General features: G+C 43.4%; 1 protein-coding gene across 2 annotated transcripts; it reads left to right on the top strand.

The window, feature by feature from the left end:
* Positions 1-1,414: 1,414 nt before the first annotated feature.
* Positions 1,415-13,290, top strand: PLA2G12B (phospholipase A2 group XIIB). 2 transcript variants are annotated; one of them, XM_053388588.1, is made up of 4 exons: positions 1,415-1,970; positions 6,046-6,122; positions 8,436-8,601; positions 11,963-13,290. In XM_053388588.1, the coding sequence occupies exons 1-4, from the start codon at positions 1,733-1,735 to the stop codon at positions 12,079-12,081; spliced, it is 600 nt and encodes a 199-aa protein (XP_053244563.1). In that variant the 5' UTR covers positions 1,415-1,732; the 3' UTR covers positions 12,082-13,290. The 2 variants fall into 2 exon arrangements, with proteins under 2 accessions (XP_053244563.1, XP_053244562.1); XM_053388587.1 differs by having other exon boundaries at positions 1,417-1,970; positions 6,046-6,134.
* Positions 13,291-13,797: the final 507 nt, after the last annotated feature.

Raw genomic sequence — 13,797 nt, 5'->3', positions numbered from 1 at the left:
TCTATCATCTATCTATCTATCTATCTATCTATCTATCATCTATCTATCTATCTATCATCTATCTATCTATCTATCATCTATATCTATCTATCTATCTATCATCTATCTATCTATCATCTATCTATCATCTATCTATCTATCTATCTATCATCTATCTATCATCTAATATTATTTGACTTTTAAATTATTGCTTCCCCTCCCTTATGTTTTTAGCTGTTTCTATTTTAGCTATAAGCCTCCACGAGTCCCAGTTGGTGAAAAAGGCATCATCATCATCACCATCATCATCTATGTGTGCTAATTCTCCCTTTTGCGTCTTTAAAACAGAAAATAAAGTCAATGCTGGGTCAGGAACTCTCTGAATAAATCTGGTATCAGCCAGCAGCTATTATGACCCAAGGCTGATGAAGTTCACTGATATGTATCTGGGTTGCCCCATGCCTTACAGAGAGAGAGAGAGAGAGAGAGAGAGAGAGAGAGAGAGATAAGACTGATTTTGTTTCCTTCCTAACCAGTCCTGAGCAAGGAGAGCAGTAAGAGTCACCTTCAAACACTAACAGACGTATTGTGGCATAAGCTTTAAATTCTAACCTACACTAACTTTACATACTGCTTTATGCTGCAACAAATCTGTTAGGCTACAATCCTATATGCACTTCCCTGTGAGTAAGTCCCATTGAGCTCAGGTACAGGAGACAGGAGACTCTTGCAGCTGTGCCGTTTATGATGCTATAGCTGCTGTTCGTTCCAACCCTTTTTGAAGCAAAATTGTAGCAGGCTCTTCACACCACCGGTTGCATGTTGATGTTATCATGCTTTCCCCCATCCACATACAAGTGTTCAAATTGAGGACAATTCTGTGACTGTAGTCACACCCCTTCCATTTCCTTGTTCCTTTGACTGGTGTATGTCAGCATTATGAGCGCACACATGTGTCTGTAATGACCGTAACTTGAAATACCTGCACATAGTGGAGCTACCGTTCCGGGGTGATTTAGCAATCAACACCTCTCCTCAGGGAACTCTGGGAATTGTAGCTCTGTGAATGGAAGAAGGGCCTCCTAACAATTCTCAGCTCCCTTAACCCTTACAGGTCCCATAATTCTTTGGGGGAACCATCGCCAAGCAGTATGATAGCTCTTTAAATGTGAGAATGTTGTCTGAGGCTGAGGAGAAGGAAGTTGGCAAGCAGTACCACCACTAGAATGGTTGCAGGTAGGAAGGAAGGCAAGTGAAGACCGAAAGAGGGCAAACTGAGGTAGACTAGGCTCCACTGATCACAACCTCATCTCCCTGCTTCATATTTTACTTGAGAAGCGCTGGAGTAAGGGAAAAGAAACAACAACAAGGGGAGAGTGAGGTGGGTTGATGGGAGATGTTCAAGGAGCTTTGGAAGCAGGTGTGTTTTATGCTGTTGGAGTTCTTCTGGGGTTACAGGACCTGGCCTGTGCCATCTTCTGATCCAGGGAGATCCTGGGAGCAAATAAAAGAGCCTTAAATATTGGGCAACAGACCCATTGCACTGAGTTATGCTTCGACCAAAGTATCTGAACTTTGTGCTCTCTCTTAACTGTGGTGACCTCATCCTGCTGCCCCAGCAGCAGCGTTTAAAGTCCACCGGAGAAGGGTGTACACACAGGCCGTGTAAAACTTTCAGAGCAGCTTAGTTGTCATTTTTCACTAACCCCTCGCTGTCTCGCTAAACTTCCCCTGTGCCTGGATTTGCTTCAAAATGAAACTGTTCGGCGGCTTGTTGATTCTCTGCATGTCTCTGGCCGTGGGGACAGGCACTGAAGAGACAATTCAGGACAATGCAGCCCATCCATCAGCAGTGCCCGAGGAAGCCTCTTTTTCAGATTGGGGTATTGGGACCATCCGGGATGGCTTTGAGACTGTGAATGCCTATTTAGACTACGTATCAGAGCTGCTAGGAGGGAAGAACGGTGTCTGCCAGTACCGGTGTAGATATGGTAAGCTCCTCTTCTTTCACTTGTATTTAGCACTTGTTTCATTCCAGTTAGTGAAAGCCTGGGCAAATTCAAACCTATATCAGCTTCTCAATAGTTGACCAGAATATTGCTTTCTATATAAGAGGCCTGCTGGGTGAGTCCATAGGTCCAGCCAGGGGTGAATCTGCTCTGAAAGTAATGAAGATTAAGCTTCAGGGCCCATAATCCTGGACTGGCCCCAGAAGCGACTTTAGTCCACAATGCTTTTTTAAAAAAACGATTCTAGTAGATGCAAACTGAGTCGCACGACTCAAATTGATTATTTTGTTGTTGCTGCATGTATTTCAATAACCCCAAAGTTTGACAGTCAATAGCACAGATGTTGTAAAGGTAAACAGCCCCACTGAAGAATGTAACAGTGGTTAGTTCATTGCTGGTTGCAAAGGGCCCCCCCATAACAATTCAAGTTTCAGGGCTCCCAAAATGTCCTGACCCTGTTCTCACAGTGACCAACCAGATGCCTGTGGCAACCCTGCAAGCAGGACCTGAGCACAGCAACTCTTGTGGCTGGTATACGTACTTGGAGGTAGAGCATAGCCATCTTGTTATCATTTTTTTATTATCGTTGATGAACTTGCACACTTTTGGCTAGGCGTATTTGTTAATCTGGGCTACATACTGCTTGAAGTTTCCAATCCATCATCATTAACATAGTTTATGTAAACCTCATTTCACCTATTTAGAATGGATAAATATATCCTTTGACTTTTCCCTGAACCACGCAACAGAACCAGGCAACTTCAAAATTCAGACCTGGACTAGGGCAGCCTTTGCCAATCTGCTGTCCTTCAGATGTTTAGGACAACAACTCCCATCACAGACCCTCCAAGTGTCCTTAATTTCCAGGGTTGCCCCGATTTAGAGAATCCATCCCAGTTTCTGATTTGATCCTAGAATGTCCCGCTTTTCCTTACAATGTCCCTATTTTCACTGGAGAAATGTTGGGGGTATGGAGTCAGCCAGCCCCAAGGTGCCTGAAGGCAATCCTGTATTGGGAAGGTTTTTTAAAAAAAATGTTTAATGTTTTCTTATCTTTTTATATATGTTGGAAGCTGCTCAGAGTGGCTGGGGCAACCCAGTAAGATGTGTGGGGTATATGTTGGAGGATACGCCATCATCCCATCCGTCCAAAATATCTGAAGGGCAACAGGTTGATGAAGACTGGACTTTGAGAATCAGGCTTCCAGGTGCTGGGTTAGAAATCTCTTGCACCAGCTAGTGCTACATGGGCAGTTCCCATCTGCATGCAGCTTCTGGAACTGCGCATGTGGTTTGTGTCACGAGATAGGAAGCCTTAAGCAAAACAGTCCAGACTGCTGGTTTGGTCAGCTCGGATTTCTTCTTTAGGAGTAGAAACACTAAACATTTGCTGTCTAGAATGGTTTGGGGATAGTGAAGAACATCCACAATCTCTTTGGAGGCCGAAAACTTTGTGCTTTTTCTTGTTTTGTTGAGACTAACAAGTTACAGCCATACATTTTGCTTTTATGGTGCCTCCCACACTCCATTAACCTCTGAAATTGGTACCAATGGAGTCCCCAGGAGCTGCTAATCAATTTGCTGCTCATTTCTTCCCCCAGAGTGATCGGTTGTTATTCACCTTGATTTTTCTTTTCTGGGTCACAAAAACTCCTCAAGGCTTTGCATCTTAAAAAAAACCCAAGCAGACTGAGTATTTCTGTAATATGTGCAGCTGCCCAGTGCTACAGATGGTTTGGGTTCAATTCACACATTACAGTGGTACCTTGGTTCTCAAACTTAATCTGTTCCAGAAGTCTGTTCCGAAACAAAAGCATTCAAAAACCAAGGCACGCTTTCCCATAGAAAGTAATGCAAAACAAATTAATCCATTCCAGACTTTTAAAAACAACCCCTAAAACAGCATTTTAACATGAATTTTACTATCTAATGAGACAATTGATCCATAAAATGAAAGCAATAATCAATGTACTGTACTATAAAATAAATAAAATTTTATTTATAGATGATAAAAACTAATTTTTTTTCTTACCTGCACTGATGATAGCCATTGTTTGCATAGGGGGCTTTTATCCATTTCTGCAGTCACACAATCAATCAATCAATCAATCAATCAGTAGCTGAACTGGGATCCACACAGTCACAAAAACAGATTAACTGAAAAAGCCTCAAAAACAAAAGGGCAAAATAAATAGCAAAAACAAAAGCACCAAATACAAGCTCCAAATGTCACCTTAGAACACTGCAATCGGAAACTGATGGCTTGAATTACAATGGGGGGGGGGTTCAAATTATCAGCGCAACAAGGAACACAGGGGGACTCAAAACGCAGCATATTCGGCTTCTGAAAAAAGTTTGAAAACCAGAATACCTACTTCCGGTTTTGCAGCGTTTGGGTTCCAAATTGTTCATGAACTAAGCTGTTTGAAAACCAAGGTACCACTGTACATTTTAATGCAATGCAAACAAGTACCATCATCAAAGATTCAGCTGTTCATCAGGTGTACATTCAACTGCAAACCTGGGTTAACAGCCATGTCATGTGTGGGACATCCTTGAAGAACGCAAGAAGAGGCCTGCTGGATGAGGCCCCGGGCCCATCTAGTCCAGCACCCTGTTCTCACAGTGGCCAACCAGGTGCCCACAAGACAGGATCGCACAATGCTCTCCCTTGGCTCATCCACCAAGGGGATGGGGGACCGGTGCCAGTAAAAGAAGGGAGGGATTTATCCTGTTATGATATGGCATCTGACATGTCATCGAGCGTTAGGGCATCTTGTCCCTCCATTTGTTCTTGGAATGCTGACAGCTAGGTTGGCAACCAGCGAAAGTTTGAAGAACTTTCTGTCTGTATCTGAAGTACAGGGACTTCCACAGACTATTTGGCTCCTGGAGAGTAAATAATGCAATACCTCAGACCACTCTTCCACCCCCTACCACTCTGAAGTGCAATAAAGAGAATAATTCCTATATTTTCAGGGTATGCGTGCCATTGCTTAGGCAACCAAAAGGCATCACACACACACACAGGGAATATTTACAAGTTTGGGGGAGTCCCAAGTTTTTAGAAGGTACAAAAACCCCGAGATGGAAATGCATTGTGTTTCTTGACCTAGTTGCATTTCCATTGTATACATAAACTGGATCATACAGAGAACAGAGAACCCACAGTATTGGGTTGTTGGCATGCAATGCTACTTATGGGAGACACATATTTGCTCATTGACTGTTGACATCTTTTGAAATGCTACATTTTACATCAGATAAAATAAAAAACAAGATGTCAGGACTTGAATTTTTTGACAGGAAACGCCCTTTCAAAATGAGTATTTAAATTCCGAATGTGAAATGGATGTTTTACATGTTGAGTGTTGGAATTAACCACTTTGCTAGATTTTTTAAAACACCTTTGCAAAATTAAATTTTAATTGCAATTCTAGTCTGTTGTAAATAGCATGAAATAAAGGATATGGATATGTATCAATATGAATGACTGCAACTTTATATTATGAAACTTGTTCGGCAACAGACTATGGGGGACGCTTGAAACAGTGCCAGTCATGGGACTCCAATATCCATCAACAAGGGCAGGGCCCAATCCTGCTTGTTGTAGCAGTGACATCACTCATTACCCTCTACTGTGCAGCAGCACTTCTGTACGGGGGCAAAGCTTGACTCCTATCTATGATGGCCGCCTGCCATCTTACATCACCCAGATGCAATGCCCTGGCCATTAGATCAATGAACACTAGAGGTTTCATTGACCTATGGGCCAGGGACTTACATCTTGGGCCACTTAAAAGATCAGGTGGCTACCATAGATGGATTCAAGTTTCACCACCGCCTGGTGCTAAAGGGCCCTTCAGCTGTTGCTTCTAGTCCTGTTCCCAAGGATGCCCAACTAAATTGATTCCTTGCTCTTTGGCAAAGCCAAGCCAGTCCTTTCCTGATGCTCACCAGCCCTGCAATAAGCTTTGTACAAAGTCCTCCTTTCCAAGGCTGTCACATCTAGAACTATTAATGCTTTCTTTGGGTGTGTTATCCACTTGTCTTACAGGGAAAGCACCAATGGCCAGGCCAGATTACAAGTCTCCAGAACCCAATGGCTGCAGCTCCTATTTCCTGGGTCTCAAGGTACCCGAAAGTGTATGTACTGCTAACATCTCATTACCCAGTGAAATGATTTACTAACCACACTTGCCTTTTCAGGCAGGGTTGTGATTGCTTGGTGCTTTTTGTCCCTTGATCTGTCCAGGCTCTCCAAATGGGAAGAGCGTCCCGCTCAATGTTTGCCCAGACAGCCACTCTCATCCTGATGTCAAGTGCAAGCTGTCTGCCTTGTGTGTGCCAGAGGTGACGGCTGGCTGCTGATGGCAAACAAAGCGATCACATCTCAACTGACTGCTACCCGTATAATTTACTGTTTGATTGGCCAGTCACCCGAGCATTTAGCTTCCAACTGTTGGTGGCTGCTGTGGTGAACAAATAAATCCTGTGGATGGGGACTGCATAAATGGATGCAGGATTCACGACTCCAATTATCTCCATAATTACAGAAAGGCAAAAATGAAAGAAAGCGGGATCTGTAATAAAAATGAGTAGAAAAGCACTCCAAAGAGCTGACATGGTACCTGGATGTGGACCAGATTGGAATGCATGAGTTGTAACTGATGGGCTTTGGTCCTAAATGCCAACTGGCACCATCGCCTCAGAGGGACTCAGCATCTGGCAGTTTGAGGCTGATGGGCAATATCTTTTTCTTTTCTTCTTCTTTGGCAATCACTCGTAGCCGATTAAGATTGTCTTCCATAAACAGGATTTTAACAGTGGGTTTGTAAGTGACTGTGGAGGCCAATTCTGGATCCACACGTCCTTCCACAGTGGGGACATAGGCTTCCAGGTGGGAGTTGGTCATGGTGAGGGTTTGCCAAACGTGCCTTCCTCTTAGCACGTTTCTCCCTTTCGTTCGAGTGTTTTGAGTTCGAGTGTCTTCAAAGCCCATGACACCTTTGGTAAAGGCTGTTCTCCAATTGGAGCACTCTCAGACCAATGTTTCCCAGTTGTTAGTTTTTCTATCACATTTTGTAAGATTTGCCTTGAGAGAGTCTTTAAACCTCTTTTGTTGACCACCAGCATTACGCTTTCCATTTTAAGTTTGGAATAGAGTAGTTGCTTTGGAAGACGATAATCAGGCATCCGCACAACATGACCAGTCCAACAAAGTTGATGTTGAAGAATCATATATAAATGACATTGTCCCCCTGTTCTGTAAACGTGAATTGCTCCTTGTCAGTGGAAGCCTCGCCATACGTGGCTTGATGTTTCCTTGGAGAAGATTTGTCCTTCTTTGATGCTGGTCAGCAAATGAAATATATTTCACTGTGTTCAGGGTGTTATCTGACCGAGAAAAGAAATATGTGTGGTTCATTGACATATTCAGGTCATCTGTGGCGACGGTGGATGATGACAAGCCTGTTCTTGTATTAACTGCCATCTCTGTAGTCAAAAGCCATGGGCAACCACATGTTAGGACAGCCTTCCCCAACCTGGTGCCCTCCAGATGGTTTGGACCACAGCTCCCATCAGCCTTGACCAGAGGCTGATTTAAGACAATGGTAACCAACAAGGTGCCAAGTTCAATCCCTGACATCTCCAGCTACGTCTGGGAGAAACCCCTTCCCGAAACCTTGGAGAGCTCCTTACGGTCATTGTGGGCACTGCTGAGCTTAGTGGACCAATGGTCTGATTTGGTATGAGGTGGCTTCCAATGTTACTCCTTTGAGGGGAATTGGGAGCCTACAAAATCTGAAGGACACAATGTTAGCTCTGCACAAGGAACTACGGCATTGTTTCCCAAGACAAGTGACATGGCTATTTGATAGGCATAAAAGGTAAAGGTAAAGGTACCCCTGCCCGTACAGGCCAGTCTTGACAGACTCTAGGGTTGTGCGCTCATCTCACTCTATAGGCCGGGAGCCAGCGCTGTCCGCAGACACTTCCGGGTCACGTGGCCAGCGTGACAAGCTGCATCTGGCGAGCCAGCGCAGCACACGGAAACGCCGTTTACCTTCCCGCTAGTAAGCGGTCCCTATTTATATACTTGCACCCAGGGGTGCTTTCGAACTGCTAGGTTGGCAGGTGCTGGGACCGAGCAACGGGAGCGCACCCTGCTGTGGGGATTCGAACCACCGACCATGCGATCGGCAAGTCCTAGGCGCCACCCGCGTCCCTTTGATAGGCATAGCTATTGTTTAATCTCACTGCAGCATGTTTTTCTCATCCTGCTGGTCTCCTAAGACCCATCAGTATCAGGCAGTTCAATCCGTTGCAGCTAATCCATGCAAAATTAAATTTTATAAACAGCATTCAGAGGAGAAATATGAGGCGAGGGGGGGAAGCAATGTTGTGTGTCAGAGAATCTTTTCTTCCCTCTCCTTTCATGTACAGCTGGATATGGGTATCCCTGCCATGACTAAGTGTTGCAACCAGCTGGATATATGCTATGACACCTGCGGGGCCAACAAATACCGCTGCGATGCCAAGTTTCGCTGGTGTTTGCAGTCCATCTGCTCCGACCTCAAGCGCAGCCTTGGCTTTGTCTCCAAGGTGGCAGGTGAGTTTCCCACCCAGGGATGCATTAAGTGGAAGGAAGTGTAACTCAGTGACGGCTGACTTCCTAAGCAGTTGGTGGGAATGAGGCAGTAGGGAATGTCCTTTGAAGGGGTGAAACTTATTTTTTTCAAATTTCTTCAGTCTCAAAAACATGTTTTTGGGTGTGAGGAATTCAAATTGGCTATTATTTTTGTGATTGGACAACATTTAGCTTGGTAAGTCTACGCTTGATGAAGAAGCACATAAACTGCTTTTGGAAAGCCAAATAATTTTAATTTTACCTTCTGAAAATGCCAAGTAATGGTGTTTCAAATTATATTTTAATAAGCACCAAAGATACTTGCTAACACCACAGCCAGGCAAAAATGGCACACACTTTTACACAGCATCAGCAGGAGCTGTTACAAATGGAAAGTGGACCGGGCAAACATAAGCTGCATAACATACATTTAAAGCTGTACACTACCACTTTAAACAGCCATGGTTTCCCCCAAAGAATTCTGGGAGCTGTCATTTGTTAAGGGTGCTGAGAGTTGTTAGGAGACCCCAGTTCCCATCAATTCTCAGAGTTGCCTAGGAAGAGGTGTTGGTGGTTAAACCACTTTGTGAACTGTAGCTCTATGATGAAATAGGAGGTCCTGTAACAATTCTCAGTACCCTTAACAAACCACAGCTCCCAGAATTCTTTTGGGGGAAGCCATGGATGGTTAAAGTAGTAGTGTAGTGCTTTAAATGTATGTTGCGATGTGGCCATAAACATGTAGTCTGTGTCTGGGCCCAGGCAAATGTTGGGTTCATGAGCTGCCAATTAGCTACCTCAGTGTAAAGATAGGAAGATGTGTCCATGTTGGTTGTTTTTTCCCATTTCTCCAGTCTTAAATTGGGTTACTCGTATTTCTACATATGTTTTCAATCCTTTCTTTTTTTAAAAAAAGAAGTCTTCAGGCATATTTGTATGCATTTCTACGTGCGGTTCTCCTGATGCACACCTTGTCACAGTCAACTTTTTTTTTTTAGTTTATTCATTTTCGAGAGCAATTTCCCCCAACAGAAGGCATGTTACCTTCACTGTGAGTTTTTATGCGCAGCTTTCATTAATATTACATTTTTGTACATATTCTTTGGCTGGAGAAATGCAGTGCAAAATCTGGAGACGGGCCAATTTCCAAGAAGCATTTCAGTATTGTAGTGGGAGAATTTGGGGATTTAGCGTTAAATGCAAACTAAATCAATTTCTCCCCCTTCACTCCTCCTGTGTAGATGAGCAGATTTTCAGAAAGATTCCCTAGGAATCTTAATAAGTGGGTTGGGGAGGGGGAGGAGTGTACTGCCTAATGTGTGCTACTTTGAAAAATATTGTTCCCACAGTGTCTAGCCTTTCTCTCTCCCCCTCCCCTGCCCATTTACCCCTCTCTGGTTCAGCTTCCAGCAATTAGATGGCAAAGGGGTCACTAATTTATTTTCCAAGTGTAACAATTAAGATAAATGGGGAAGTTCAGAGCTGCTGATGCAGCCTCTCAGCAGATTCTCTAAGACAGTTTCCCTCATCATTGGCTTCCTGTCTCATTAGGATGATGGAACGGGTGTGGTTTTAGTACTTATAGGTGTACACAACCTACTAGAAACCGAAGGAAAAAAATCATGCCAGTTGCCCTGTAGAGATTATATGCTGTGAGCTTCTTAGCGATTCATCACTTGCATCAGGGATGGGGAATCTGCAGGTGTTGCTCAGCTTCAACCATCCTTGACCATTTTCCCCGTCAGCCATTCAAACCTTTCAGATATACCAGCTTCCCATTTTCCTAGATTTCCTCTGCACCATGAGGATCAAAACTTATATTAAACTGAAGTAATGAAACTCCCCACTTAATTATGGGTCTTCCCCTTGCACTCCTAGATCCCATTTTTGCCAGGGATGCAGGAACCTTTAATAATAATAATAATAATAATAATAATAATAATAATAATAATAATAATATTAATGTACCACCCTATACCTGGAGGTCTCAGGGCAGTTCACAGAATAAAAGCGAAATATAAAACTGCAAAATACATAATCAAAACAACAACAACCCAATAACCGCCCCCCCAAAGCCACAGTTTAAAAGGGCATAGAATGTCAATCAAATCAACCAAAGGCCTGGTTAATGTTTTTGCCTGTTGTATAATGAAGGCGCCAGGTAAACTTCCCTGGGAAGAGCATTCCTCAGACAGGAAGCCAGAGCAGAGAAGGCCCATGTTATAAATGTAATATCTTGTTTAACTGTTAATAAGAAAGGGAACAGTCAAGTATAGTAAGGGTATGGAACCTTTCTCCTACAGCCCAAATTTGGCCTGCCAGACTTCTCCATTTGGCAAGCTTTGGCATTTGGGGCAAGCTACGCCCACCTGCCCTACACCTGATGTCAGGTATGAGAAAGGCAAGGGCGGAGCTTGGCCAAAAGGGGCTTTGCAGGCACTTAGTGCCTGAAAAGCTCCTTGTGCAGTGCTTGCAAAGCACCCAACAACCAGATGTTGAGCGCTTCAGAAACGCTACGCAAAGGGCTTTGCAAACCCTATGATTAATGCTTGGCAAGCGCTGAGGGGAGAACTTGCAGAATGCTTTGTGCAGCACTTCCCAACCAGCCCGACAACCCGCTTCTGAAGCACTGGGCTTTCAAAACTTGCTCAGTCCTAGGCACAGCACCCAGCTATCAGGTGGTTGTTGGGTGTTTGGGAAGAACTGGGCAAGCCCTTTGAACGACCTTGTCTCCATCGTCATGGGTCAACAGTGACCGGCGTCAATAACCCAATATCATCATGACTTCAGATGATTGACAGGTGGGTGGTTCCCCATCACCACCTGGCAAAGTTGGCCCAAGAGGTTCAGGGGAGATAAAGATATGGCCTTCTGGGCCAAAAGTTTCCCCACCCCTGGACTATAGTGTGATATTCTAGTGAGCATCCACAAAATAGTCTTTGGCTGAGCACAAACATGACAACATTTTATAGAAAGGTGAGGTAGAAATCCTAGCAATAAACAAAGAAATTTGCAATGCAAATGACAGAACTGCTTATCAGCTACACGAGACACAGGAAAGTGGAAACTGTAGCTTACCACCACAGAGCTACAGTTCCCAGCACCATTCCTGGGGATTCTTTAGGGGAAACCATGCACTTTAGATGTAAGGGATGTCTCCATAGCCTAGCACTTCTCAGCTGGCAGTTCCAATTAAGTTAAACTAGCTGCCCTTGGTATGATGGATCATGAAGCTGTCTGTATGACAAGCAGCTGCCTATAGAGAAGCAGACCAAACCTCAGTAGGCACACAGTGGAAATTGGTGATTGGTCCTGACATACTCTTCTTTGTCCTCTGTTCCAGCATGTGAATCAGTAGCCGACGCCGTATTTAAAACAGTCAGGACTCTGAGCTGCCGCCCTTTCATGGACAGCCAAAGAAGCGCTTGCATTTGTCAGGAGGAAGAACGGGAAGAGTTGTGAGGTGAGCGTCAAACTGCCTGACAGCGATGGCTCTGGATTCATGCGCCCCTTTGCTTAGAAGCGGGTCCGGTCTCTACTCCCTACACAGGTGCAATTTTTGGCAGCGGTTACATTAGAGTAGCAGATCATTGCGATCACTGCAATTGCCTTAATTGCAGCTTGAAGACTGGAACCGATTGCCTTGGCCGGGCACTCTCGTCTGTTCCATCTGACAACTTCTTTGACCTTCCCAAAGCATCTGTTTGGCATAATGACAAACCTCAGTGAAGACCAACTGCGATGTGTGTGTGTGTGAGCATTCCAGATGTGACAAAGGATACAGAGAAAACGTGACATTGGCTATAGTACATTTCCGCAGCAAATATTCACACAGCCGACTGGCTGTTATCAGCAGACATTTAATGCTGCCATAGTGGTGTAGAGCCAGTCAAGGGTCATGAGAATCCCATTCTATTGGAAAAACAGGTGCAGGGTTGCACCAGTAGTCCTGGATCATGGACTACTCAACAGCACACAGAATGGCTGGTTCTGGGGATTTCCCAAAAGACAAAAAAAGAGGGAAGAATGACAAGATCAGTGTGGGTTTTGAAGTTACTCTTAATTTTATTTCCATTAAGGCATTGCTCCACTTAAAGAGAAGCAACATACATATTGCTTAATAACAAGAAACAAAGGTATATTGACTATTTGAAAAGTTTATTATGGTAGGCCATTGTAAAACTAACTTTTATTAAATAACATATATAGTTCAAAATAACATCAGAGCTTGCCAGTAACATTTACGATGCACTCTTCTAGCTACAAAGGATTACTATTATTTTACAACTTCGGGTGGCACAACTATATATTTTTTTAGAACCATCCTCATTCTTCTAAAATATAACTCTTAGACCCTCTGGGTTATTTCTCTGTAAACACAAATTGCCACTTGTCCCAAATTTGAACGTTTTTGATATTTTGCCTGTTGCCCTCTGATAAAATAACACCATGATTCCTTTTCTAAACATATCCTGCTGCACCTAAACTTATGTTCTCTGGTTCTTGATTATCTGAAACTCTTGGAGCTGTTTTTAACACTGTTGAACTTGTCCATCCATTTACATTATGAATGCCTTACAGAATTTACTCTTTTCAGTACAGTATTTACTCTTTTCCATGATCCCATAACTAAATAAATCCCCCCTCCCTATTTAGGCTATCCTGAGATAAGTGTGTTGTCTCCCAATATTTCATTCCTCCATCTGGGTTGATGTTTGGTAGGTCCATGAGTTAGTTGTTGAGCTTTGTGGAAATTCCCCCCATACGTCAATTCCACCTCTGAAATCCCGGTAATGGCAGCCCTACATCAGTTTCCTATACTGCCTTTTATCATTATATTTTAAATTCCTAACAATAGGTGTGCATGATGAGAGCAATATGATCAAAACATTACAAAACATAAATGCTCTGTTATTTGGGATGGAGAATGGAGATTCACACTATAAGAATGCTACAATTAATGAACTTCCTAGTAATACACAGTTAGCAAGTTAAAACATATAGAATTTTCAGCACCTAGTTCCGAAGCTTTTTTTTTTTTTTTAGTGTAGATTATATAGTTTGAACACATGGTGCATATATCTTACATCGGTGCTGACAGTGAGCCTATGCAAGGCATTTGGCTACAACCAACAAAATATTTATTAATAATCCTTACAAAAAGTAGAGAGAAGATGC

The sequence above is a fragment of the Podarcis raffonei genome, chromosome 5 (genome assembly GCF_027172205.1).
Source record: "Podarcis raffonei isolate rPodRaf1 chromosome 5, rPodRaf1.pri, whole genome shotgun sequence".
Taxonomy (NCBI): Eukaryota; Metazoa; Chordata; class Lepidosauria; order Squamata; family Lacertidae; genus Podarcis; species Podarcis raffonei.
The sequence above is the reverse complement of the archived record's forward strand: the minus strand, read 5'-3'. Positions and strand labels throughout refer to the sequence as shown.